Source organism: Leishmania donovani, chromosome 34 (genome assembly GCF_000227135.1).
Source record: "Leishmania donovani BPK282A1 complete genome, chromosome 34".
NCBI classification, from domain to species: Eukaryota; Euglenozoa; class Kinetoplastea; order Trypanosomatida; family Trypanosomatidae; genus Leishmania; species Leishmania donovani.
The window spans coordinates 1,256,889-1,283,999 of NC_018261.1; the positions used below are offsets into that span (position 1 = coordinate 1,256,889).

Here is a 27,111-nt window from a genome sequence, read left to right on the forward strand (position 1 = left end):
GGTGTGCCCGCTTTGGCAGCCCCGGGGGGGGGGCGGGCGATAGTGGTGATTGCGTCGTTTTTGGAGGGCACAGAAACGGACCACTGCTACACAGGAGAAAAAACGGAATTGCGGTTCTCACACACTCCTTCCCTCTGCACACTCTTTTTCTGTCTTCTTTGTCTGCTTCATGCCGAATGCCTACCGCCATGGCGACGATTGCCCGCGCCTCTGTGCGTGTGCCGACGTTTTCTTATGTCTGTCCCCTCTGCCCCGTAATAGAGGCGCAGAAGTACATGTGTGCGCGCCGAAGATGAGCGCGGACTACTCACGTATGTGTGCGGCGGAGAATGCGTCGGAGTCGCATCCGCCGGCGTACTCGCGCGACGCACTTGAGAGGGAGTTGCGCGAGGGCTTCCGCAAGCAGCAGCAACAAGTTAACAAAATCCGGCAGGTGGAGCACATGGCACTCGCCAAGGGCTTGGGTGAGTCTGCCGCGACGTCGCTGAAAGACGGCTTCTATATCCCGCATAAGGTGCTGCCGCCTCTCAAGCCAGAGGAGAAGAGGCTGTTTGAGCGGATAGACATAAGGAAGTGGTGCCGACATGCGGAGAGGAAGCTGGAGGACTCTGTCGTGGCTCCTCCACCCACGCTCGGCGAGGACTCTGCAGAGCACCGTCCGATGCAGGTCCAGGAGCATCAAAAATCTACAGAGGCGGGCGCTGAGGATGCCCTCAGCACTTCCCTTTCTTCTACGGCCTCGTCGCTTGCAGCTCTCGAGGGCAACTCTTCCGAAGATGTTCGGCAGTTTCTACACCAGCTGCGCTCCACATCACGAGCCACCTCCTCTCTCCGCGATGCACGTGCGGAGGTGGATGACAATATTCAGGCCGTAGAGGAGGCGCTGTTACGGCAGAGCTCGCCGCTTTCTTTCGAGGATCTGCTTGATACCGCAGCCCGTCTGCTGGCCGCGATGGAGCGCGGTGAACTCACGGAAGATGTGTTGGTGCCGCGGGGTGCGGATGTTAGTACGGAGAAGGATGAAGGCAACCCGGGAAGCCCTGCGGACTCTGCAGATGCGCCCTCGTCGGCGAGCGGCTCAACAACCCGTGTGCTGCACGGCGCTGTGGAGGTGGAAACGTACACTCGTAGGCATCTTCTCCCGAGAGCCTACCAGGTGGTCGCCATTGCGCACACCGCGGAGTGGATTCTGCAGTACACGATGGCCTACCTGCGCACCACAGTGACTGTGAACCAAGACGAGGCGTTCACTCGCCTAGCCCTGCTGGCGCGCTGCGTGCGGCTGCTCGGCAATATAGAGAACTTCTCCTCCATCCTCTTATCTCTGGAAACCAAGTGCGAGGAGTATGCAGGTTTCGCGGCGCTCAAGGACACGGCAGAGAAGCACCTGGGCACACTGCTGGATGATGTGGAAGCCTCGCTGGACTCCATTTTGAGCGTGCCGTTTCCGTCTCGTCGCTCACGCCTTCTGCTACTCGAGGGTGGAATCCAGAAGAAGCTGCAGCGTGCTCTGCTCTTCCTCAACGAAATCGACTACAGCTGGACGCCGCATGTGCACTTTCACTGGGCCTGGAAGGTGCAACTGCTCAGCACGTCGTTTCACCGCATTCATGGGCGCATTTCTCGCAAGCACATGCAGTGCAGTATGGGTTTTGTGGACAGCTCCCTCTACGAGAGGGTGGCTGACACGCGCATTACCGGCCGCTACATGGGCGCCTCCCCGGTTCAGCCGAAAGTGCTCCGCGCGCAGCAGGTGGAGTATGAGAAGATCACAGAGGGCCTCACGTTTCAGCAAATCGGTATGTCAATCAAAGGGGTGGCGAGTCTTCTTGTTGGCGAGCAGTTGTGCATGGGGGCACGGTACATTCTCTGCCAATCCACGAAGCAGTTCGACCAGGTCTGGGGCTTTCACATGGATGAAATCAGCACAGCACCGACGCAAGAGGAGCTCTCCGCGACGGCGGCAAAGATAGCGACGCATGCCAAGGAGCAGCTAACTGCACGACCGACTATCGAAAGAAAAGAGCACTCCTCCTCGACCTTTCTCACCCAGATGTAGATGGTCATGTTCAGGGTAAGTTCGTCCATATTTGCGCGTGTGTGTTGTTTTTCTGCGTTTCCTTTGCGTGCGTCTCACTCTGGTTGCACCATTCGTGTCTCCGCGGCTTTGCCGTGAGTATCCGGGCTACCTTCCTCTCTCTGCTCTCATGGATGTAAACCATTTTTTTTCTCTACTCCGATGTGCTTATTTCCTCCGATGACGGAGGTAAGCGGAGGGCCAACAGCTCACCGTGCGCGGCATCTCAGGGTCCAGTGCACTTCCCCACCCCTCCCCCCCCGCACAAACACACACACACACACATTATGTCTGTGTGCGGAGGAGCGAAGCGGCCCCTTCCACCCCCCCCCACCCCCTACCTCTGCTAATGCCGAACTACCTCCGGCCGTGACAAGATCCAGTACCCACAGCGTAGGGATGTCAGTGCGATGTATCGCTGCTGACGCCGGCGGTGTAGTCGTGGATGGGCGCGGCTGTGATGCGACCAGCGAGGCACTGGTGGGTAGGGTTTGGGGCAAAGGCCACGCTCTCCGATGGCCGGGTCGGCGCACTGCTGCAAGGCGCGTCTGTGCGACTGCTTCGCACGCACGCGGACGTTACTCCATCTTGCACACTCGCGTTCCCTCTGTCTTCAAACGCGTCTACTGGGGCGGGCACACATCGGCACAACTAAGCGCACGCAAGCACGCGCACGTGTTTATTCTATCGACACAAGCACATCACACGCAGTAGCGTGCACAAGAGGCGCCTGAGGCCATCGCGGGCTTTGGCTTCGTACCACTCACAGGTCCGAGCAAGCAAACAAGAAGAAAGGAAACGCCTTCACGGACGTCTACGTTGGCTGCGGACGTTTCCCTTTTCACTTTTTTTTTTCGCTCTGGTTTTTGCCGCACCGCTTCATAGATGCCTTCATAGACAAGACGGCAAAGTGGGTGTTGCACGGTCGGTTGTATGCTAGCGTACATTACCCCGTCCTCCTGTGTGGGTGACAGTGTTTTTTATTCTTGTCCCTCCAAGATTCCTTCTGCGCGTGTGTGCGTGTGTGTCTGAGACGGTCATGCGGGTCAGAGCTACGTCATCTACTGAGTCTTTGTTTCCGTTTCTTCTACCGCTCGCGTTTCTCTTCGGTTTGTGACCATGGAGTCCTCGGCGGCTGCGGCGGCGCCAACCACCTGTGTCTACGTTCTATCCGACGTCGATGGCTACAAGTACAAGCTCGTCATGCAGGGCGATCTCCAGCTTCTCACTGTGCGCAAGGTGAAGCGCTATCTCCAGCGAGCCGCAGGAATCGATCCTGCACAGCAGTTGCTCACCTTCAACAGCGTGGCACTCGACGACACGATGAGTGGGAAAGATGCCGGCTTCTTCGACGGAGCCATTCTGCGGCTGCAGCAGGTATCGTCATCCTCCGCAGCACTGGCACAATGCATCTCCGTGGACGGAGCATCGCCCTTCCACCGCGCACACGGTGGACCGGGCTGTTCTAGCTCGTTTACTGCTCTCCCTCGTGGTGAGCAGGACACAGGCACTCGCACCTCCCCTCGAGGTGACGGTTCTTTTTTCGCTGAAACATCGCCACGGCTGTCCGCGTCGGCGGCGACAGGGGTCGTGGGGGCTCCGCAGCTGATCAGCAGCCCTCGCGCTTTACCACCGCCGCTGAGGTGTCTATCACCGAACAAGTTGACAGGTGGTGCCGAGTGCGAGGCCTACGATGCAGCTTCCTGCAGGAGAAGGGGCGTGGTAGCCGGCGTGGCTTACTCCTCTCCGCCAGAACTCGCAGGCACTACTAGCGTCACGGTCAGCACACCGCAAGTCATTCCAGGGAGGGCATCATCCGCCCCAAACGCAGATGGCGACGGCTTCCACGTGTACTACCGCGAGCTGGAAGAGAAAGTGGCGGCTCTCTCTCTCGACAACGTACGGCTGCGTGAGCAACTCCAAGTGGTGGCCCGGCAGGCGGCTGAGGCGTGCACGGATGGGAGGCACGAGGAGGAGGTGAAACGACTGAAGGCGGCCGTTGCAATGGCGCAAGAGGGCGTCAAGGACGCAGAGAGAGCTGCAGCAGATCGGTGGCGCGTCAAGGAGGAGGAGCTCGTCAAGGAGCTGGACCTGCTGCGAGAGGAGCGACGCCGGTTTCACGAGGAATCCACCGCGCAGGAGGCGAAGCTGCAGGAACTGGTTCACTCGATGGAGGGCGAGATTCGCGGTCTAAAGTACGAGCTGCACGATAAGGATGAAGCACTACAGGCGGCCCGTCTCTCGCTGGCCGAGGCGCAAAGTGAAAAACGTTCACGGACGGACGTGGCGCGTCGCGGCGTCGACATTTGCCCGCGTGGCGAAGCCAACCACCCTTTCGCGCCAGCTGCATCTCGCCGTGCGAGAATTCCGCTGCACCAGCGCCAGCATGGCGGCAGTTCCAGCATTGACGAGTTGGCAGAAACGGCCTTGGAGTATCTGACGCAGGCCTTCGAGTCCGCCACGCCGCTGGTGCTTGAACCTGAGAACGACACCTGCGTCGTCCCCGTAGCCAACGATTTGAAGGTGCTTGTCACGCTTGATCGAGAGACAGAGCGACTGTACTTGTACGTGACGCTCCTCAACCACCTGCCTTCGTCTCCTGTCCAACGGATGCAGCTATACGAGATGCTGCTGGAGGGTGCGTTGCTCGGCAAAGACATGGCCGGGGGCAGTGTCGGGGTGAGCCTCGAGTCGAACCTCGTGTTGATGAGCGTCTCAGCCAATCTACGTCACAGCGGCGCATCTGCGCTGGCAGCCACGGCGGCACCGTTTGTGAACGCGGCTCAGGCCTGGACGAAGAGCATTGACGTTTTGCTCAACAGCTGAAAGGGTATTTTGAGCAGCAGTGAATTAGAAGGAATCTGTGTCCCAGCAAGGACACAGAATCATGGCATTGTAGCGCGTCAGTGAGGGCTTCGGGCGCGTTTCCCTCTTTTTTCCTTTTCTGTGCCACGGCCTGGTGTCATTATTCTGCCTTTGTCAGCACTCACATCTGCAGCTGTGAGAAAAACGCAAACTCATCTGAAGAGAGCAGCTGCGAACAGCTGGAATTTCTCTCTTAGAGCTTGTTTGAACGGTACCCACGCATTACTTCCCGAGGCTGAATCAGAGGCGCTCTCTGGGTCTTTGCCACCGGCACGGAGATCGCCGACCTGAAAGCCGCACGTGAAGGCGCACAAAAGGATGTTCATGCGCCCTCTAGCTCTTATCCTGCTTGTCTCTGCTGCGTCTTCCTTCGACTCTGTGATTTATGTGATCTGCCTTTCACTTCCCTCCTCCCTGCTGCCATTGGTGTTGCGCTAATGCACCAAATATCTCCAATTACTCGCGTCCACGCACGGACATGTGCCTGGGCAGAAGTGCATCAGCGGCACATCTCAGTTCGCTCTTTTTTTTTTTGCACATTCGCGAACTACACTTCTCTGCTCCCACGTTGTATTTTTCTCAACGGCGACACCGACTCGCAAGGGCCGTCCACCGTGTACATTTGAAGGCTGCGTACTGGTGCCCAAGGTTCAGGGCAGATTTAGAGTGCGGCGTTCCGCTTTGGGCATTGACGTGGATATCCTTCAGCACCTCACTTGCAGACGGCGCCACGTGTCTTATCTGAAGTAGGTGGTATCGCACTCGTAGCGCCACTCTCCCCCCATCCCCTCTTTTCTTTTTCTTTAATGCATGGGTGTTGTCACTGTCTTGTGTCCTGCTCAACGTGTGTTGCGTTTACTGTCTGTCTCTGTGGGTGTGCTGTCTTTCTCTTTTCTATTTATCACTGTTTCGCACTTGCAGTGCCGACCACTTCTATCACCTTCACTACCAGCTAGAACCGTGCGTGTATTACCGTTTCTCCCCTGTCGCTGCTGTATTCCGCTGATTACGGCGCACCTATTTTTCTTGTGCGGCTAGATGACGGCGTCAGCGCACCAAGTGACGAGGCTCTTCCTCGTTCTTTGCGGCTCTTCTTCACCGGAGTCGTGCACCGCTGCCGCCGCCAAGGACGTGACTTTTCTGGAACTACCGTGCATCCCTGTAGCAACGGCCAACTCCACAGAGAGCGGCGGGTGCGCTAGTGCTCCGCCGCGACCTCTCGTATCGCCTGCTGTACATCTCGGCCGTCAAACGCCGTTTCTCTCCTCGTCGCTGCAAAACGACCGCGCCTGGTCGCGTGCACTGCTGGAGGTGACAACGTGGTGCATAGAGGGGCTTCCCTCAACCTCGTACGATGGCGTCGTTCCTGTCGACGCCGCTACGTTGCCCTTTGCCGGGGTGCGCGTGCGACTCTGCGGTAAGGGTCGCCCCATTCGCGTCGTGCCAAGTGGAGCAGCCGGCGAGCGGGAAAGCACTACTCTCACAGAGCGTGGAAGCTACACATGGCTGCAACACGGCGATGTTCTCGAGTTTGGCACTCAGGCGCAAGTACGCCTGTTGGCAGTGCACGTCCGTGTAGGGCATGCCGCCGAACTGGTCCAACATGCATCCTTTGTGTGGATCACCTCTTCTTCGAAATCCACGAGCGCTACAGGGGTTGCCGTCAGCAATGTTGACGCGCAGCCGACGATGACGGCGGTGCCTACGGCGCTATGGTTCGCGGGCCCCTACGAGTGGTCTGCCGTGCCGAAGTTCCTAAAGTCGAAGATGCTACAGGAAGCCGAGCAGCTGACTCTTTACATGCACGATAGAGACGCTTACCGCCTTAAGAAGGCCGCTGCAGACACAGCAAGCATCAGCGAGTCGAATCGACTACGCTATGGCGGCTTCGACAGAAAGGGCACGAAGGGAACTGCGATACGAGTATCACCTTGGGTCGAGAGCGAGAGACGCACCCATGCGGAGGAAGTTCTGGTGACATCTTCGCCCCACTGCAGCGAATTCGGCTACAGGGCGAGTGCCGCAGCGGAGGAGCGCGAAATGGACGCGGCTACGCCGACGACGAGATCTCAGCAACAGCAGCCGCAGCAGCAGCTCACCCTGTTGACGGCGAGCTCGCCCTCGAACATCCTGGCGGAGTGGGGGCAAACACGAAACGCACCTGCTGAAACGGCCAGTTCACCGTCGCTGTCTGCCGCGCGGGAGCGCGGCAGCGTTGTCGCGGCTGTCTCCCATCCCAGGTTCCCCTCACAGCCGCAGCAGAAGGACGGTTGCGGCTCTGATGCAGCGCCGCGGCCGACGGCGCCACCACCGTTGCGTGCATCTCTTCAGCACCGCCGGAACTGCGGTTCTACGGTGTATAGTCTTAGCACCTTATCGGAAACGATGGATGACAAGTTGAACGAGGCTTTGCTTAACTTGGAGGACGGCGGTAACGAAGTGGGTGAGGCACTGGTGGAGCGGCGCGAGAAAGAAGCTTTTCTTATTGTCACGGAGGAAGACTTGAGCGGCACCCGCATATCGTCGGCAGAGGAGCTGATGGCCAGCGCAAGTCAGCGAACTGGGTTGGATGACGGTGCAGAGGATCACGGCAACGTCCTAGGCAACACCCCGGCGTCTAAACGGTGGTCTTTGAAGCGAGGACGAGGAGAGGCAGCCCGTGGCCGGCGGATATCGCGCTCCGGCAATCGCCGGGCATTCCGTGAAGGTGGCGATGGCCGCCGCTTGTCGCGCGGCGGTTGGGCTAAGTCGACCTGCGGTGCTGAGCTCTTGCAATCCATGTGCGACGACGCCGAAAATGCTCCTCCTCCGCAGCACCTGACGCGCGCGGATATTCGACGAAGACACTCTAATCAGCCCCCACAGGAAGATTCGCAGGTTGTATTTTTTGATCATTAGAGTATCAGACCACCCTGATGACGAATGGAGCCACACCTCACCGTGCGCGGCATCTCAGGGTCCAGTGCACTTCCCCACCCCTCCCCCCCCGCACAAACACACACACACATTATGTCTGTGTGCGGAGGAGCGAAGCGGCCCCTTCCACCCCACCCCCCACCCCCTACCTCTGCTAATGCCGAACTACCTCCGGCCGTGACAAGATCCAGTACCCACAGCGTAGGGATGTCAGTGCGATGTATCGCTGCTGACGCCGGCGGTGTAGTCGTGGATGGGCGCGGCTGTGATGCGACCAGCGAGGCACTGGTGGGTAGGGTTTGAGGCAAAGGCCACGCTCTCCGATGGCCGGGTCGGCGCACTGCTGCAAGGCGCGTCTGTGCGACTGCTTCGCACGCACGCGACGTGCCCGCTGTGGCAGCCCCGGGGGCGTAGCGTTGAATGCAGCGCACGTTTGTGCGGCAGCGAGTGGACACATCGGAGGGAAAGCAGTCCAAAAAAAAATCAAAGCCTAGTCAGCGAGCCAGGGCTCAAGCGAAGGAAACAAAGTGAGATGCGTGCTGGGGCGAGGCGCTGGTCGGTATGTTTCAGTTCTTTCGTGTGCTGTGTCTTTTGTGTGGCACAAATCGCTGAGTTTTTCCTGTACGGCGGTGCGCCTTACCTGTTCTGAGTTCCGGTTTTACCACACACCAGTAAATGTGTCTCTCTCTGCCTGTATCGTTTTCTACAAGCATGTCATGCTTTCTCTTATCTGTATATATATATATGTCTTGCTGCAGAGCAGAGAGGAAGAATGTGCATTAGCGTGCATGAGCAGTCACGTGCCCATCTGCGCTGCTTCCGAAACAAACAAAAGTCGGAAAGATGATGTCGTCACGAGGGTCAGCAAAGGATCTACTCGAAAGGCCCGTGCGATGCTGCTCACGATCTCAGCAAGTTGCCTGTCGTGGATGACGCGTGAGAAAGTTGGGTGTGCCGAAACCCAATCATTAACGAAGGTGGAGGGGAAAGCCCCAGTGCTCAAAAAATTTGTGTCGGTCTCTTACTCGTGCTTCTGGAGATCGGCTTACGAACAAGGACCTCGTGCAATGCGCGGTGTGCGCGTGCGGTGGTGTTGAGGCTCATGCAGCGCGACTGTCATCTTTCCCCCTCTCCTCCTTTTTTTTTGACGGTTTTGCATCACCCGATAACCATCATATATACGATAATACTGCGCGTCTGCTCGCACGGCCCAGAGAACATTGTGGTGTGATTTGAAGGTTGCTGCTGGGTTCGTGGAGTGCTTTCGATTGGACAGCGTGGTTCCCCCCTTCCCCTCCACCCTCTCTTCCCCACCCACCCATCCCGGTGCGCAACTCTCCTTCCATGTCAAACCACACGCGCGATCCCGTCCTCATTTCCATTTCCCCCTTTCCTCCTAGTCAAAGCCTCTCGACACGTCGTGACGGTGCCGGCCCGTCGTTTGCACACACGCACCTCTCTCTCCCTTCACTGTATCCCTTGCGTCTACCTTTCCTCCTCCCTTTTCCTCTCCCTCTTTCCTTCTGTGCCTAAGGAGGCGTACCGCAGAAGCGCGTGCGTTGCTCTGTGTGTGGGCGCCTTTATTAGTATTTGTTGTTGACTATTTGATTATTATTAATCTTACTCTCTTCGCGTGAGTGTGTGTGCCCGAATTGGCGAGTAGGCTTCGGAGGAGCACTGGCAAGGACCTTCCCTGTGTGTTACCATCCTTTCTTGTTTCTTTCTTGTCGTTGCCTTCGGTACGCGAAACCAAACAAGAAGAAGCGGTACCGCCGAGCAACCACCAAGAGGTCTTCAGAGGGTGACAGCGCACAGTCGCTGGGCCTTTCGGGATTTGGGCAGCAACGTTCTTTGTCTTCTCTATCAAAAAAAAAAAAAAACAGAAAACAAAAGACGCACAGGCTACCGCAAAGCTGCCAGGAACGCAAGCCATCATAAAAAAGGCGGAAGTAATATAAATACGATACGACGCCAGACTCATACTCACACGCACACCCACACCTCTGCTCATTGTACTTCTCTCGCGACTTGGTCGTCCACACTCTTGTGGTCTGTCTTGCTGTCTTGGAGTTGTTTGCAGCACACCCTCTCTCTATATATATTTGTGTGTGTGTGTGTGTCATCATTACGCTGTCGTTGTAATCGGTGTTGTCGCTCTTTTTTTGTCTTGGCTATCGGCATCTCCCTCCTTCGTTTGTTTGTGGTGTCTCTCCGTACCACGGTCACCACCATCCCCACCCCTTCGATCACTCCAGCCGGGATTCCGCGTATCACTTCTGTTGTTTGTATCACTGTCTTGCTTGCTTTCTTTCCAACCGATTCGTTGAGCATTACTGTCGCCCCGTATCTTCCTCTCTCGTTTCTGCTGCTTCGCGTTGTTTGCACCCTTGTCCTCTGAAGTCACATACACGCACACCTTCCTATCTTCCTCCCCCCCCGTCTAGTCACCTCTCCGCATCTGCGCCGAGGTGTGCCGTCACGTGCTTCTCACACGTGCAACTTGAGCGAGTCGGCGCTCCGACGGCTACGTAACCTGAAAAGCCAGCCAGAGGCGTTGCCAAATTAAAACAAAGAAAAAATAGCGACACATCGGTTCGTGGGCAGGCGAAGCAGCAGCAAAAAAAAATCGAAACAAAAATGTTCCGCGTGTTCTCAGGTAGTTGCATGTCCCTCGAGGACATGGACACAGTTCTGCGTTCCAACTTAGTAGAGCACCCGCACTTGCTGGGCCCTGGCGCAGACTTCTTCACTGAATCCGGCGAGCCGGTCCGCCCGCAGCCTGGGGCGCACACGTTCCAAAAGGTTTTCTCCGGCAGCGCTCTTGACCTGAACGCTGGCAATGCGGAAGTCTCTGATGAAGACGTGACGGCGACAAGCCCGCTGGGGCAGGGGTCACGCGTCATCCCACCCAGTAGCATCCTGAATCAAATCTCCACGGAAAACGAAAAAGAGAAGGCCCGCGCCGCGAAGATGAAGATCCACGTTCTCGTGGTCGGCGAGAGTGGATACTTGGCGAGTCACGTTGTGGCCAAACTGCTCGATGCAGGGTACAGCGTACGCATGACGGTTCCGGATGCCGCGCGACAGCAGAAGCAGATAGACCTCTACGGCGCGAGCCGCGATGTGGCCCAGCGCCTCACCATCCTGCAGGCAGACGTCACAAACTCCAACTCGCTGCGTGATGCCATCCGCGGTTGCCGTTACATAATTCACTGTGGGTGTTCTAGCGCTTCCCCGCAGGCGAAGGACCTGGTGGCGCTCTACACCAAGGCGATCCGAGCTCTTTTTGATGGCATTCGCCTCTCCGGCAAGTCGACAGTGAAGCGAGTCGTACTCACCGGCGCCGCGTCATCGATTGTGCATATCACGGAGTGCGACCCTCCGTCGGGACTGTTTGATGAGAGCAACTGGAACAGCGTAGCTACCCCCGAGGATGACCCGCTGCCTTTTGCGAAGCTTGTCTTCGAGCGGGAGGCCTGGCGGCTGCGGCAGATGATGGGCGTGGAGTTGGTGGTGTTGCTCCCCTCTATCTCCATCGGTCCAAGTCTGACAGACGAGACAAGTGAGGCGATGGTCACCATCGAAGGGCTCGCGAACTCTTCCAAGTACTTTCCGTTCTGTCCGAACCTTAGCTGGAACTTTGTAGACGTGCGCGACGTCGCGGACGCGCACGTGCGTGCGCTGGAGGTGGCAGAGGTGCGGGACCAGCGCATCATCATCTCCAACGAGTGCGTCAGCTTGCCAGAGCTGTGCCGCATGATGAAGCAGCTGTGCCCGCAGTTGACACCCCCAACGCACACGGCGTGGACGTTTGTGACGCTCGGTATTGCAACGGTAGTGCTGTGGAACAGCGTGAATCTTCGCTTTCTGTGGCGCAGTCTGGGCGTCCGCAAGCGCCTTGACAACCGCCGCGCCAAGGAGCAGCTCGGCGTTTCCTTCACACCCATGCAGCAAACCCTTCGCGACTGCCTAGACCAGATGTCGCGGTCGGCCAAGGCAAACGCAGACGCCGAGGCGGCTGCCGCGGCGCAGCGCACGTCCACTAACGGCAAGCGGAAGGCTGCAGCTGCCCCGTCCTCCTTGCGACTGGTCAGCCCTGCGGTGGTGCTGTCCCTGTTCACTCTCGCCGCTGCCGGCGCGGCAGTGGCGCGGTACGTTAAGCGAAAGTGAGAGGAGCATGAGCCCAGCAGTTGAAGCGAAGATGAAGACACCGGTGTCAGACCTTGCGCGGCCGTGCAAGATGCTCTGCTGCTCGCTGCCCCCTTGCGCTTTTCGTTGTACCTTCACTGTCTGTGTGTGTGTGTGTGTGTGTCTCCGCTCTGCCCCGGCTAAGGCCCGCCCGCCACCTCTTCGTTGTTTTGATGCTTCGGTTGGTGTGCTCGTTTTTTTTTTCGTACTTCCTTTCATCTCCGTTCCTGATCTGCCTTTGCTTCTTCTTGTCCCTCCCCCGATACACGTGCATCAACACCACCCTGCCTGCCTACTGGGCGTCGCTGGTTTCTATATTTTCCCTGGGCTCGTCTCTGCTGGGCCCTGTGTTCTCGTTTCCTTTGATCTTCGTCTTCTCTCTGTATCTCCACACTACTTCTTGTAGCGCTAAGCTGCCCCCCCCCTCTGCCAGCATCAATGTGAGCAGGCGATGTCGGAATCACGACGAGGGAGCGAAAGAGGAGGGGATACCGTACATGCATACACAGACACATTGTGGAACGCCCCTTCTGGCCTCTCGCTCTCCCCCTTACATCGCGTGCCTTCTCTCTTTTTTTTCCTGTTCACGCGTGTGCCTGTTCGCGAACGATTGATGTCTCCAACCATGTTGATTTCGCGAACCTCAGCCAGGCGGTTGAGCTGCTGCCTTTTTGTTTTCGTGGCCGCGTTTCTATTTTTGGTTTTCTACTCGCTGCCGCTCCCTGTGCGAAATGGATGCGCAGGAGACAAGAGCCGAAGCAAGCGCAGGCCATGGTGAGTAGTCAGAGGGATGAGCGAGAGTGGCGAGAGCAAGAGCAAGGAGATGGTGGGCATTATCACTGACGCCTTCCATAAACTCGCTGCTGCTCGCTTATTCGTGCGCGATGCAGACGATCGCGTGAACCAAAGCAAAGGAAAGGGCCACTCGGCATAAACAGCACGTTCTCTCGCATGAATCGTACGTCCTCCCACCCACACCCACACCCACCGCTCGAGCTCGCTTCCTTGTTTCCGGTTTCTATTTTTGGTTTCTGTATTGATATCCACCTATAATGGCGGAAGTCGACAGATGCAGGCAGCGAGCCCTCCTCCAAAGACAAGGACGTGCCCGTGGAAGATGGCCCGAGAGCGCGAAAACGCGAGCACTGCGCGCAGGTGCTCTCGGGTGCAGCTGGCATAGTGTATGACGCCCATGCAAGGCAGCGGGGTGTCAACAGAGCAGCAGCCACGGACGGCACAGGCAAGAGGGGATCCGCCACACTGATACACCGCAAAGTGCGCATATGCGCGACTGACGGCATCTGCTGCGTCCGGCTGGTGTAAGCTGATGAGGAACAGGTGCACGTAGGCATGTGGAGCTCCACCCGATCACCGAACTGCGCCGTCGGGTCCTCCAGACTCCCATGTGGAGGGTCGCCGCATCACATTGTGGAATGCCGCGGCCTGAGGCGCCTTCCTGCTCGAGCTCACCCGGCATGTACGCCGGCCACCCACCTCTTTCCCCCCCCCTACCGTGTTACCCGCGGCACGGACACCCCCGCCACTGCCGTGGAGCAGGGCCCTGGACGCGGCCCGGTGCAACTGCAGCCGGCCCGCCCTCGACGACCAGGATGTGGGCGTCGCGCGACAATGGCCGGGTGAGCTGTGATTAGGTGCGTGTGTAGTCGTGGACTTTGCACGGGGTGCAAGGAGCAGTTGGATAACAAAATATCCTCTAGTCGGATGCCTGCTTGCTTGCCGTCGCTCTTGGTGTTTTATTTCACATCCGAGACTCGACAGTCGTTCCCACGGCGCTCCCCTTTGTTCGTGTCGGCGTGGAAACTTATGGCGCTAAGAGAGGAAGTGCGAGTGCAGTCAAAAGAGACCCACGGAGGAGGGAATGCACGTCCTGCTGCGCGAGAGTCTGTGAGCGAGCCAGTAAAGGTATGAGTGTGAGTGGTGCGGTCAGTAAAATAGAAAATAAGTGGGCGGACGCGTAAAGACAATGGGGAGGAGGAGTGGCCTAGAGCACGAGCATAAGACCTCCGAAGGCAATAAATGTGTTTGACATCAGCGACAGCAGTACATACCCCTACCCCGGTTTTTCTCGTCTTTCTCTCGTGGTCTTTTCCTTTACTTTGCTTCCCTTCTTCCCGCGTCTTGACGTGCTCCTGCTTGTTGATGTACGCACGTTGTCTCGCACGCCCTCATTTCTCTTCGCTTCGCATCTGTCGGTATAGTTTCCTGTCCGTATCGTCGATGCTTTCCCCCATTGTGTGTTTTTGTGCGTTTGTGATGGTGGTGCCGTTTGGTTCGTGTGAGTTACTCGTTCCCCTTCCTTCTTTCTCATGCGTGTGGTGGTGGCGGCAGTGCCACCACCCGTTTTCTCTTTCCGTGCTTCCTCGTGTGTGTCCACTTTTTGCCCTCCCTCCGTCCTCCTCTTTTCTCCCCATTCAGTTTTTCATCTGACTATTATTAAGTAACACTACCGTAAAACGGGCGCGCCTGCTGTTGTTGTTTCGCTCGTGTGCTGCCACACGTACGGAAATAAACTCGCGAAAGGGAGGATAATGTGTTGGTGTTTTTGTGTAAACGAGTGTTTGTCTGATGTTTTTTTTTTTTTTTTTTTTTTTCATTTTGTCCCCCCCCCCCAAAGGCGCTGAGCGAAGAAAATAGAAAGCGAGGTGCGAGCGAGGAAGGGCGAGAGAAGGGTGTGATACACGCACTTATATTCAGACACGCACACACCCCGCAAGCACGCAGGAAGTACATGAAACACAAGCACACATATATATGCATATGCCTAAACGAACCAGCGCCCTCTTTATCCATGAAAGCATGCAATAACATTGACACGGAGAGACAAGCCGTTTGAGAACATCCGCGAAGCAAGCCTTTCGTTTATTTGAGGTCTGCAGACAGACACACAAAAGCGCACGTTGAGCACTAAGTCGTTGAATCATCGCCCACGAAGCAGCAGCGGACATCACACGCACCATTTTCCTTTTTTTGTCGCCGTTCGTTTTGTTCCTGATGCCATGAAACGTGACGGGCTGCTCATCTCCCCCCCACACACACACACCCGCGCACGCGAACGAACGCATGTGTACGGACAAGCATAAGAAAGAGGCCAGCCTTCCCCCCGGAAGCTGCGTGCTGTCAGGCGTGTCTTTCTGTCGCCGCAGTCACACTCATCTACACTACACTGTTGTATTTTTTGCCCTCCCCCTCCCCTCACGGCAGCCCATCACCACCCTTTTCCATGGGCGTCTACGTGTCCATACCAATGCTACACCTGCCGTTTCTTCGCGAGGAGGGGAAGGAGACGGAGAGGGCGGACGAGCCGGGTGGCCTGCTCCCTTGCTTTCATGCGACCGTTTCCTCATGTTTCTCAGTCTTCTTTCACCCTCTATCGCCTTCTCCCCTCATCGATGGACTCCGTCTTTTCGGTCCTATCCCTGTCTCCTTTTTGTGTGTATGTATGTGTGTGTGGAGTGGGTGGAGTGGTTTTTGTTGAACTCGCACGTCACTCGCCGGGTAACACTCTTTGTAGGCGGTGCGTGTGTCTGTGTGTGCATCTCTGATGCTTGGCGCTTTTTCTGGCGTATGGTAACACCGTGCTCTTAGTGGTGCTGTATTTTTTTGTGATTTTTTCTTCTAGCCCTTTCGTCCGTTTTCGTGGTCTATCTGGTGCTTAATGTTGTGCAGTGTCTGCTGAGCTTTTCGTTTGGTCAACGGATCGCGTATTGCGGATAGAGCTCTCTTTTTTTCTCTACCTCTGCCCGTCTGTCTATCCTCCGATGACGGAGGTAAGCGGAGGGCCAACAGCTCACCGTGCGCGGCATCTCAGGGTCCAGTGCACTTCCCCACCCCTCCCCCCCCGCACAAACACACACACACACATTATGTCTGTGTGCGGAGGAGCGAAGCGGCCCCTTCCACCCCCCCCCACCCCCTACCTCTGCTAATGCCGAACTACCTCCGGCCGTGACAAGATCCAGTACCCACAGCGTAGGGATGTCAGTGCGATGTATCGCTGCTGACGCCGGCGGTGTAGTCGTGGATGGGCGCGGCTGTGATGCGACCAGCGAGGCACTGGTGGGTAGGGTTTGAGGCAAAGGCCACGCTCTTCGATGGCCGGGTCGGCGCACTGCTGCAAGGCGCGTCTGTGCGACTGCTTCGCACCACGCGACGTGCCCGCTGTGGCAGCCCTGGGGGGGGGGCGGGCGATAGTGGTGATTGCGTCGTGTTGTATGGAAGAAAATTGGAATTACGTTGAAAATGGAAAAACAAATAGTATATCTGTCTCCTTGTTTGACGGGGGCTGCCGTGCTGGTGATGGTTTAGCGCATGCCTTCTTGGTGATGTGCTCGCTCGTTTATGTAGCTCTTTGTGTGTGTGTGTATGTGATATGCTGCTAACCTCTCTTTCTGTTCTTCGCTCGCTCTCTCTTCCATGTCGACCGTTAGTCGACCCTCCGCTCTTTCTCTCTTTCCGGTATTGTCTGTTGTATCGTTGTTGTTGTTCGCTCGTTGTTGTTTTTCGCTCCCGGTTGTTGTGGGTTTGGCTTGTTAGGTTTTCGCCTTTTTTCTTTCGTGCTCATATCTGTCCTCTTTTACGCGTTGTGGCTCTGGTGCTGGTGTCTTGGGTTCTTTTCCTCTGGTCTGTCGTTCTCTTACACGAACACCAACGACTCAAAAAATAAAGAAAACAGAAAGGAAAGTGATACTGTTGATGTTGCTGTTTCTCATTTTTCTCGTTGTCTGTTTCGTCGCCGGGTGTTGTTGTTTGACCGTGTGTGCGTGTGTGCGTGTGTGTGTGTAGGTGGGTGGGTGGGTGGGTCAGCGAACAGAGAGGGGCGTGTGCGCGCGTACCCGTCTCCGAATGTCGTTCTTCTCCCACGGTTGATTCTCTTTTTTCTTGTGTGTGTGTTGTTTGTCGAGTCGATCATCTCACAACGCTGTACTTAAACGCTTTCCTCAACATCAACTGCCGATATATCCCCGACAAGTATTTTTTACTGCTCTCATGTGGCGCGGAAATGCCCCATAGTTTCCGTTGAGCCACGAAGGTGAATAACGCGCGGCCGTATGAGGATAAGCGCACGGGAAACCAGAGTTTGACGAGGGTGTCAATGCAGAGGGGGTACATCGGCCCCCTCTCCATCTCTACGGACTCATGCCTCTCTCTCTCCGAGTGTTTTGCGCTTGCCCTTACCGAAGACATTTTGCGATTGTTTGAATGTCGCTTCAGTTGTTCGCGCTTCTCATCGGCCCTGCTGCCCTCAGAGGGCCGCTAGAGGCATGCCTTTTCGCTCACTCGCTCACCCCATCATCCCCTCTTTCGCATCTCTCGCCGATACTGCACTGCGACTCCTTCTCTTTTCTTGTTTCTCTTTGTGTGACATCAACGCCAATACGCTAAACATATACGTAGAGAACGCACGAGCGGGGACGCCTTGCAGCCCGTTTCTTTCTTTTTTTTTGCGGAATGGTCATCTTGGTGCGTGGGAAAGCCTTTGCGACACCCCTGTTTCCCTTCCTCTCTCTTGATACGCACCCGAGTTTTGTTCAATGTGGGGTGGACTCAAGAAGCGCACCCACTATGGCGACGTGTTCAGGCGCTGGAGTGCCTGTCAGGGACTGGATGTCCTGCGCACGGCGCTGTACAAGGAGCCACGCCCGTGGTACATTGCCTACACACTCCATCAGGCAAATCACCTGCTGCAAGATCATCACTGTGCGCGTCTGCTAGCATGGAGCACGTCCATTGTGGAGCTCCGGCCGATTCTCGCTAGCAAGCAGGAAGCGTATCGATATACGCAGGAGATGTTCAGCATTTTTGTGCGGCATCACAAAGTGGGACAGCAGAGCCTGTACGAGTACATGCGACTCTGCGCGGTCGGCAAAGACCTTAGCTCGGCGTTCGACTGGTTCAAGTACTGGCAAGAAGCGCAGCTTGGGGCGCACGACACGCTGAGCTCGCTCAGCTGGTTGTTGCGAGTGGCGGCCCTCTCGCCAAACGACGAGCGCGTAGAGGACATGGCGCTGACCGTGCTGGAGCTCTACACAGAACGCTTTGCGCTCCCCTCAGCAGACACCACAGCGAAAAACGCGGCGGCAACAACAGCAGCTGCCTCCCCTTCATTGACAACTACGTTGCGTCATTTTCAGCCTACCACTCCTGTTGAGGAAGCTGAGCTGCGGCGTTTTTTTTGTCTTTTTCAGCAACTGGCGCCGCGAGTGGAGGCGAACGCGCAAGTCCGCTCGTTTTTGGAGACACTGCCTGTCTCTGCTACAGAGGCTCTCGCGGATTGCGCTGTCACTGGCTGGCCAACCGATAGCGCACACCGTATTTTCCCTCAGTTGGAGCAACACATCAGCAGTGGCCTCACGAAGGTCTGTCTTGGCAAAAGCAGCAATGCGCCTGGAGACGAGCCGCGGCGCATTGGCGGCGATTCTCTTCCACGGCTGCGTGACTCGCTCCTGCATCCCTCCTTCCTCGCAAAACTCGAAGACAGCGCCGCGCGGCACAACGCTGCGGCGGTGGTGGCTCTGGTTGAGGACTACGAGGAGCACGTCCGGCATGAGCGCGAACGCACGGGCAGCGGCCGTGTTCCGGCGGTGCGCAAGCGCACTAGCGAGGGGGAGGTGTGGCGTTTGTACGCGGACCCGACATCGATGGCTTTCCGCCGCAGGCTCGTCGAGGAAGGCGGGGTGACACCGGAGCTGTATCACTACCTCATCGCCGCACTGGCAGCTACCCAACCCTCGGCAGCTTTGCGCACATTGACACGAATGGAGGAGGCGCAACTGCGGCCGCTCGATGTAACGCGTGCGACGGTCCTGGTGGCTGTTCAGGACTGTGCCGAGGATCGCCTTCGGCTCTTCCAGCAGCAGCTGGAAGAAATGCGCCTGCGCGCTCGCCTGGATGAGGACTACGATATCGTGAAGGTGGTGGAGGCGTACTGGAAATACGATTACGTGGACTTCTTTCACTACCGCAACGCGCTTGAAAAGAAAGAGTTCTACGAATTTCTTCTTCACCGGCTAGGGCCACAGGCGCTTCAGCAGCTGCTTCTCGATGCCAAAGCACACGGACCGACAGCAACCCCGGAGGACTTGGTGCTTCTCGACGAGGACCTGTGCACGGCCTCGTATCGCTACTTTCGGGCTCAAGTCGGCCGAAGCGCGGTGGAGCGCGCCCTGGACGACATCAGCACCCACATGCCAAAGCTGGACATGGGGCTTGTCGGCACGCTGCCGCACTTTGGCGATTACTGCATGGACGGCGACGATAGCATCGCCCATAGCACGGCCGCGCTTCAGGGTCTCGTGCAGCCTTACGAAACCATCTACGTCCTGGACACCTCCTTCGTAGAGACCTCCGAAGCGTTTCTCGCGGTGGGTGCCGCGTCGCCGTCGCTGGTGCTCGTCCCATACCTGTGTCTCTTGCAGCTCGCGGAGTCGGTCGCCAACGCCGACCGCTTCGTCACTTTTGACCCGGCACTGCAGCAAATGACACGCGCGGAGCCGTTTCTAGCCTCGCAGCGACTGCGCGGGCTGTTTGCTATGATTTCCGCCCCTGCCGCTTCGCGACAGGCAGGCGCGGGGCGGCGCACGCGTGTCCTGCACTTCACTGAGTGCATTTGTGCTAATCAAGTGGACCAGAAAATGCTCGACGCCCTCGGTCTTTCCCCGTCCTCCAGCGACAACGATCAGCTGCTTCTCGTCCTAGCAATGCTCAGCTCACTCAAGGCGCCAAAGACTCGCCTCGTCTTGTGCACCGACGATGCACAGCTCGTCGAGCAGCTGGAATGCTTGCGAGGCTCCTCGTTATTTGGGTCCGCAGTGGACGTGATTCGCACGGCGCCGCCGGAGAAGCTCGATTTGGAGAAAGATCTCATCAACGACAACCCTGTGCTGAAAGGCGCCGACGAGTGGGACTCGGCCGAAGCGTTCGAGCCCCGGCTGCGCATTGCCGCTGACTTGCGTGCGCTGAGTGAAGACAAGGAGGACTCCGCGGTGGGTGAGCCACAGACGGTCGCCGATTCGACCGTCACCGGCAGAGACGCGGTGAGTTCCTCTCATGGCGAGGCGGCGGCGGGCGTGGAAGTCGGCGCGTCGTCGAACGTGCCGATGAAGGTCCCAGTCACCGTTAGCGGCGGCATAGATTCCCCTTGGCTGGAGCTTCTGAAGGAGGATGAGGAAGAGGACGCCGTGGAAGTCGCGAGGGCCGCACCTGCCTCTACACGAGAGGTTGCATCAACAAGTGCGACAGCACCGCCTCCCTTACCGGGCATGTCACCAGTGGAACAGGAACGCCGCGCCCGCTTAATGGACCTATATGAGACCCCATTTGACGTTGTGCCCGTTGGCGTGCGAATGGAAGAGGCCTCGACTGTCGGGTCGGTCTTTACAGAGTTCGACTCGTTGGAGCCGGAGCTGCGGGAGGCACGCGCGGCGGATCGTGCGGCGGCGCGCTCGTCGCTCTCCCTCGAGGACAGTAAGGCGAGCAAACGCGGCGGCGTAAAAACTCGCAGGCGTCGCCGCTCGGTGCTCGAGGAGGAGATGCTTGCCAATCGCGGCGCATCCAACAAGGACCGCTTTCAAATGGCGCGCCAACTGTCCAACTGGAGCGGCGGTCGCGTCCCCTTCAACCTGCGATACCGCGTGGTGGAGGCCAACGTTCGTGATCCACGTAACTCGCACCTGCGCAGCGCCTACAAGGCAGCACTGGCAAAGAAACGGTTCAGTTTTAAGCAGAAGCACGGTTAATGGTGGGCGCGAGAGCGCTGTAGCCCTGGAGAGCACTTTCGGCTCGTGCTTGTGCCAGAGCTGTAGGCCATGCATGACGACTGTTACTATCATCTCACTGTACACTAACAGCGGATAGCACGTCCTACATTCCACCTGCTCGGATACACAGGCTTTTCTGCAGAGCCGACAAGGACGAGAAGACCGGGAATGGGCAACTGGCATGCCCCTCTCCTCTGTCCGTGGCACAGGGTTGCTGCACGACTTAGGCATGGCAAAGCGGCTCTTTTCGTTGGTGCTGTTGGTTTCGTTCAGCGCCTACATCCTCTTCAGGGGCGAGAAGCACAGCTTGCGGCTCCGCATCATGCCAGCGCCCCAGCGCACTTTACAGCCATGCGCACATCTCTACCTTTTTTTTTGTTTGTTTCCTCCTCTTCTCCATGACATGGTAGCCTTTTGTCGCCTCACCGCCGTCGGTTTCCCAAGAGGGGAGGAGCACCTTATGGTGAGCCACTGCACCGGAAGGGATCGCTGCAGCCCGCCCGAGCCTGTGCTTTGTGACTGGCGTGTCGTCGAGGTAAAATGGCAGAGCAGCTAGGCGCCTCCCTACCCACTGGCAGTGCCGCTGCAGCCGAGGGGTCTGCGACGGCGGCGGCAGCAGCGACAGCGAACTGGTCGTACGTGCCCCTGCCGTCGTCGACCACCTTCGACTACTTCACAGAGCGTTACTACCACCAATTCAGTATCCGTGACTGCAAAAAGGTGAAGGGGAACGACTGCCGCATTCTCCAGCACAGCAACGGGTTGTGCGTGCTCTGCCTCGATCCTAATCATGAACTTGTGCGGCGCTGCGCGCCCGCTGATGCGGGTGTGACGGTGGCCAAGGTGGCGTTCTTCAAGGGTCGCACCGCTATCTCGCCGGAGAATATCCAAGTTGTAGGCAAGAAAAAAAAGAACGCACTAGTCTGCCAGAATGACACGAAACTCTGCAGCATTGTGCTCTCGGACGGGACGGAGTACACAGTCCCCGCCTGCGTGAACGGGTTCGTGCTCGAACTGAACGCGACATTGCTGGAGCAGCCATGGATGGTGGCAGTGGCACCCACTGCCGAGGGTTACTTGGCCATCATCAACCCAACCTCCAAGGCAGACTTCAGCGGCTATGAAAAGATCTGGACGGCCACCGGCGGTGACGCGGTCGGCGAAGACGAAGATTGAATGCAGACACACGTAAAAGTATACAAGGCCACACTGTCCTCTCTGGCTCATCGCATCGAGCGCGGTTTGTATGGATAGCTGTTACGTATCCCCCTCCGTGTCTCTGTGTGGCACAAGGCCTGTGCGATCGATTAAAAAGTGCCAGAGAGACTCGGGCAACCAGCAAGGGGGACTTTGTCCTGCGGTGCGGCTGACACCCCACACCAAGCTAGGAGATGAGTCCCGCAGCTGGGGTTGGAAAGGGAACTTGCAAGGTCGTGGTGGTGACGTGTGGAAAAAAAAAGAAGCAGCAGCCTTCTTGGATGTCCTCTTGCTGTGTCGGCTCGTTCTCCTGACTCTCTCTAGGTGCATGGCAGCTGCTCGGAGAAGGGGGAGGGCGCGGACCTCGCACGCACATCTCAGTCACTCAAATGGACGCGCACACACACACCAACCTTCCCTCCCCACCCTTGCACGCACTCAACCCTCGCTTCGACTTCTCCACATCGGACCTTCATTGCTCGCCTTTTTTTTTCGGTCTCGCCAGAAGCCGAGAGATGGTGGCGCCGGCTTTCACCTCCCGCTCTTCCCCCTCTTCCCTCTCATCGCCCTGTTCTCTGTGCCGTCACTGGGCGCAGGCGAACTGGACGCAGTGCCACATCCCCGCCCCTGCGCATTCAGAGCAGAAGTGCACATCACAGCTACCCATCACGTCTCCCTTCGCATCAGGGCGTTCTCCCACCTGCGCGCTGGTCGTGTATTTTGTGTGTGTGTGTGTGTTTTTGCGTGCTATTTTATGAACTCGCCGTGTGCAGAGCTCGCCGGTCACACACAAAAAAGCAGCCTTTGCGTGATCGCATAGCCCCGCCTATTGCCGCCTACCAGTTGCGTCGAAACTCACTCCCGCAACTCCGCTTCCCTAGGTGGTTTTCGGCACCTTTAGGGCCATCTCAGCAGTCTTGTGATTCCTCATCTGCCTTAGCGGTTCCTCTGAATTTTCGGGTGACCGACGTGCGCGGCGGGCGAGGTTGTCCCCCCTCCCCCCCCCACACACACGCGAAAAAATAACAGGATGCGACAGATACGCTACCGGGCGCTGCACAACGGTGCTGATGAAGACGCGCGAAGTCGCAACAGCAGCACCCCCAATATCTCCACGAGCAGCGCACATGGTCCTCAGCTGCCACAGCGGCACTGCTGTCGGCCACGTGATTTCGTGTTTGACGACTCCCTCAGCACTGGCGCGGCGGTGTCAGTCTTGGCCATTCCACAGCAGAAGAAACACAGTGTGCGACGGTGGCTGCGGGAAATGTTACATCTGCCGATCGCGCCGTCTCTCGACAACCGCCAAATCCCGTTTGGCTACTTCCCTGGCGAATGGTCGCCGGTCGGCTATCCGAGCAACGCGGTGAGCAACCGTCGCTACACGCTCTCCACGTTTCTGCCGCTGGCGCTGCTCCGTCAGTTTCAGAACTTCTTTAACCTCTTCTACCTCTTTCTGGCCTTCTCGCAGGTCATTCCAGTGCTGAAAGTTGGCTTCATCTTCACTTACTTTTCACCGCTAGTAATGGTGGTGTGCCTCTCGCTGATGAAGGACGCGCTCGATGAGTGGAAGCGATTCCGGCGCGATCGCATCGCCAACGTCGAGGTGTTCGAGAAACTCACAGGCGGCGGCGACGTGGTCACGGTGCGGTCGTCACACATTCGGGTAGGAGATCTGCTCATCCTGCATCAAGATCAACGGGTGCCGGCCGACTGCGTCGTGTTGCACACCTCCGAGAAGTCCGGCACGACGTTCATTCGTACCGACCAACTTGACGGCGAAACGGATTGGAAGCTGCGCTACCCGTTGAACTCTACCAAGGGTCTAGGATACGCCGAACTTGGTGCGCTGCGCTTCAACGTGCACTGTGGCGCGCCTCACAAAGACATCTACAGCTTCGCCGGCACCCTCGAACTGGCCAACGGACAGAGCGAGTCGATCACGATGGAGAATGCCGTCTGGTCGTCGTGTGTGGTGGCGACGGGGACGCTGGTGGTTGCCGTCCTATACACGGGTAGGGAGACGCGCAGCGCCCTCAACTCGACAAGCCCGCGTAACAAACTTGGCCTCATCGAGCGCGAGCTCAACCTAATCGCGGTTCTGTGCTTCGCGCTGCTTCTGATCCTTTCCTTTCTTCTCGTAGCGCAACAGCAGTTCCGTGGCGACTTTGCCGTCATGTTCGTGCGCTTCTTCATCCTCCTCTCGTCCATGATTCCCATCTCGATGCGCGTGAACGTAGACGTCGGCCGCCTCTGGTACTCGTACGATATGTCGCATGACCCCAACATCCCTGGCGCCGTGGCTCGCAACGCAAACCTTCCGGAGGAATTGGGTCGGCTGCGCTATCTCTTCTCCGACAAGACCGGCACACTCACAAAGAACAAGATGAAGTTTCGCGTGATGCAGGTGGGACCGGACACGGTGCTAACGGACCGCTTCACTGATCAGCTGGCGGGCGCGCTGCAGGAGTACTTTGGCACAGGCAACTGGGGAGCCGGGGCTCGGCTCATGCTCGGCAACGTCTCCGCGCGAGTCAGCGTGAGAAATTCGAAGCAATGGAGCCGTGATGTGCAGCGCGTTGGCGACCTTATCAGAGCCATTGTCCTGTGCCACAATGTGAGCCCAGTGGTGATGGAGGAGCCGTTGGCCCTTGGTACCGACGACGAAACAACGGCACCGGGTCGCGGTGCGGCTGCGGCTGTGCCGGCCACAACCGATATGAGGAGTCAGCCGACTGACTACCAAGCCTCCTCGCCAGACGAGGTTGCGCTGGTCAAGTTCTGCCGCTCCCTCGGTATTGTCTTGACCTATCGCGATCTCACAACGATCGCCTTCACCGTTGGCGGCGGTGCGCAGCTGCACACGTGCACAATCGTCAAAACGTTCCCGTTCTCGTCGGAGCGGAAGTGCATGGGCATCATCCTGCGCGAGCGCACTGGGAGCTGCAGTGGCGGCAGCTCACAGGAGACCGTCAAGTTCTACATGAAAGGCGCAGACGTGAAGATGGCGTCTGTGGTGCGCCAATCGGAGTGGCTGGACGAGTGTTGCCAGGAGCTGGCGCAGATGGGCCTGCGAACGCTCGTGTTTGCCAGTCGAACGCTCAGCGAGGAGATGCTCGGCGCCTTCCTGCAGCAGTACGAAGCCGCCATTTCAATCCTTGGTGAAGGTCGCGCAGCAGCAATCGAGGCGGCGATGAAGCTATTGGAGACGGACATGACGCTGACAGGGGTGACGGGGGTGGAGGACGAGCTGCAAGACGACGTTGTCGTCTGTCTCGAGACGCTTGGCATGTGTGGCATCAAGGTGTGGATGCTCACGGGTGACAAGGTCGAGACTGCCATCACCATTGGCCGCTCGACTCGGCTCATTCCCCGCCACTGCCGCATCGAGTACCTGTGTGGGATGGCCCCGGCAGACATTGGTCACCGCCTGCACGAGCTGCAGGAGGAGTTTTGCTGGGGCGTGACGTGCGGCAGCATAGTGCCGCCATGGACGCTGGTTCTGGATGGAAACGCCCTGGCGTACTGCCTCTCCCACGCCTCCTTCTTCGCGGACGTGGCCAGAACCGCCTACTCGGTTATAGTGGCGCGATGCTCCCCGACGCAGAAGGCTGCGGTGGTTACTGTAATGCGTGATAGCTGTCGTGACGCGCGCGTCGCGGCGATCGGTGACGGAGGCAACGATGTGTCGATGATTCAGGCCGCCAACGTGGGGATCGGTATTGAGGGGTTGGAGGGGAAGCAAGCAAGCATGGCCGCTGATTTCTCCATTACGAAGTTCTCTCACTGTCTACGACTGATCATGTGGCATGGGCGGAACTCGTACCAGCGCACGTGCCGACTCAGCCAGTTCATCATGCACCGCGGCATCGTCTACTCGGTTGTGCAGACGGTCTTCTCGGTGCTGTTTGCCGGGACGACCATGTCTGTCTTCAACGGTTATCTACTAATGGGGTACTCCACCGTATTTACCATGGCGCCAGCCTTCGCATTGGTGCTCGACGAAGACTTCAACGAGTCGGACGTGCACGAGTACCCGTTTCTCTACAAAGATTTGCTCAAGGCCCGCTCCATGAATACCCGCACCTTTCTGCAGTGGGTGTGGGCATCGTTCTTCCAAGGAGGGGTCATGATGCTGATGGCGCTACAGCTCTTCAAGTCGGACATGTTCCAGATTGTCACGATCGCCTACACATCGCTCCTCATCACCGAGCTGGCCATCGTTGGCGCCACCGCGCATCTTCGCATTCTCTGGCGAGAGCGCCGTGCTCGCTTCTTTCTCTTCTTGTGCTCTGAGGTGGTGTCTCTGCTGATGTTTTTCCTCGCCGTCGTCGTGTTGCCCGACACGTTCGATAGAGACTTTTTCTTTTCGTGGAGCTGCTGGTGGCGCGTCGCGGTAATCTGCCTAGCCAGCATTGCACCACTCATGATATTTCAAATGGTTGGCAAGTACATATTGTTCAACCCGCGCATCGCCGTTTCCTGCATGGGATGTCGGACGTGACACTTGTGCATCCGTTCCATGATTGACGGCTGCAGAACCTTTTTTTTACCGTTCCTGCCTCGTGTTCGCTGTCTTAAATCTGTGCTTCGACACGGTCGCTGCAGCGTTCCGTCACGCGTCTTTGTTTTCTTTCACTCCTTTGAAGCCGACAGATGACGGAGGTAAGCGGAGGGCCAACAGCTCACCGTGCGCGGCATCTCAGGGTCCAGTGCACTTCCCCACCCCTCCCTCCCCCCCGCACAAACACACACACACACATTATGTCTGTGTGCGGAGGAGCGAAGCGGCCCCTTCCACCCCCCCCCCCACCCCCTACCTCTGCTAATGCCGAACTACCTCCGGCCGTGACAAGATCCAGTACCCACAGCGTAGGGATGTCAGTGCGATGTATCGCTGCTGACGCCGGCGGTGTAGTCGTGGATGGGCGCGGCTGTGATGCGACCAGCGAGGCACTGGTGGGTAGGGTTTGAGGCAAAGGCCACGCTCTTCGATGGCCGGGTCGGCGCACTGCTGCAAGGCGCGTCTGTGCGACTGCTTCGCACCACGCGACGTGCCCGCTGTGGCAGCCCCGGGGGGGGGGGGGGGGG

The 27,111-nt window shown here is 57.7% G+C and overlaps 7 protein-coding genes across 7 annotated transcripts; all 7 read left to right on the forward strand.

Moving 5' to 3' along the window:
* Nucleotides 1-292: 292 nt before the first annotated feature.
* On the forward strand, nt 293-2,059 carry LDBPK_342940 (hypothetical protein, conserved; the record flags this gene model as incomplete). The annotated part of the gene is made up of 1 exon (XM_003864405.1): nt 293-2,059. The coding sequence occupies one exon, from the start codon at nt 293-295 to the stop codon at nt 2,057-2,059; it is 1,767 nt and encodes a 588-aa protein (XP_003864453.1).
* A 1,137-nt stretch (nt 2,060-3,196) lies between these two features.
* Nucleotides 3,197-4,903, forward strand: LDBPK_342950 (hypothetical protein, conserved; the record flags this gene model as incomplete). Its single annotated transcript, XM_003864406.1, has 1 exon — nt 3,197-4,903. The coding sequence occupies one exon, from the start codon at nt 3,197-3,199 to the stop codon at nt 4,901-4,903; it is 1,707 nt and encodes a 568-aa protein (XP_003864454.1).
* Nucleotides 4,904-6,631: 1,728 nt separating this feature from the next.
* Nucleotides 6,632-7,840, forward strand: LDBPK_342960 (hypothetical protein, conserved; the record flags this gene model as incomplete). Its single annotated transcript, XM_003864407.1, has 1 exon — nt 6,632-7,840. The coding sequence occupies one exon, from the start codon at nt 6,632-6,634 to the stop codon at nt 7,838-7,840; it is 1,209 nt and encodes a 402-aa protein (XP_003864455.1).
* Nucleotides 7,841-10,495: 2,655 nt separating this feature from the next.
* Nucleotides 10,496-12,028, forward strand: LDBPK_342970 (hypothetical protein, conserved; the record flags this gene model as incomplete). The annotated part of the gene is made up of 1 exon (XM_003864408.1): nt 10,496-12,028. One exon carries the CDS (start codon nt 10,496-10,498, stop codon nt 12,026-12,028), a length of 1,533 nt encoding a protein of 510 aa, XP_003864456.1.
* A 5,570-nt stretch (nt 12,029-17,598) lies between these two features.
* On the forward strand, nt 17,599-20,802 carry LDBPK_342980 (hypothetical protein, conserved; the record flags this gene model as incomplete). The annotated part of the gene is made up of 1 exon (XM_003864409.1): nt 17,599-20,802. The coding sequence occupies one exon, from the start codon at nt 17,599-17,601 to the stop codon at nt 20,800-20,802; it is 3,204 nt and encodes a 1,067-aa protein (XP_003864457.1).
* A 561-nt stretch (nt 20,803-21,363) lies between these two features.
* Nucleotides 21,364-21,999, forward strand: LDBPK_342990 (hypothetical protein, conserved; the record flags this gene model as incomplete). Its single annotated transcript, XM_003864410.1, has 1 exon — nt 21,364-21,999. One exon carries the CDS (start codon nt 21,364-21,366, stop codon nt 21,997-21,999), a length of 636 nt encoding a protein of 211 aa, XP_003864458.1.
* A 1,051-nt stretch (nt 22,000-23,050) lies between these two features.
* Nucleotides 23,051-26,524, forward strand: LDBPK_343000 (aminophospholipid translocase, putative; the record flags this gene model as incomplete). The annotated part of the gene is made up of 1 exon (XM_003864411.1): nt 23,051-26,524. One exon carries the CDS (start codon nt 23,051-23,053, stop codon nt 26,522-26,524), a length of 3,474 nt encoding a protein of 1,157 aa, XP_003864459.1.
* Between the last annotated feature and the right edge of the window lie 587 nt (nt 26,525-27,111).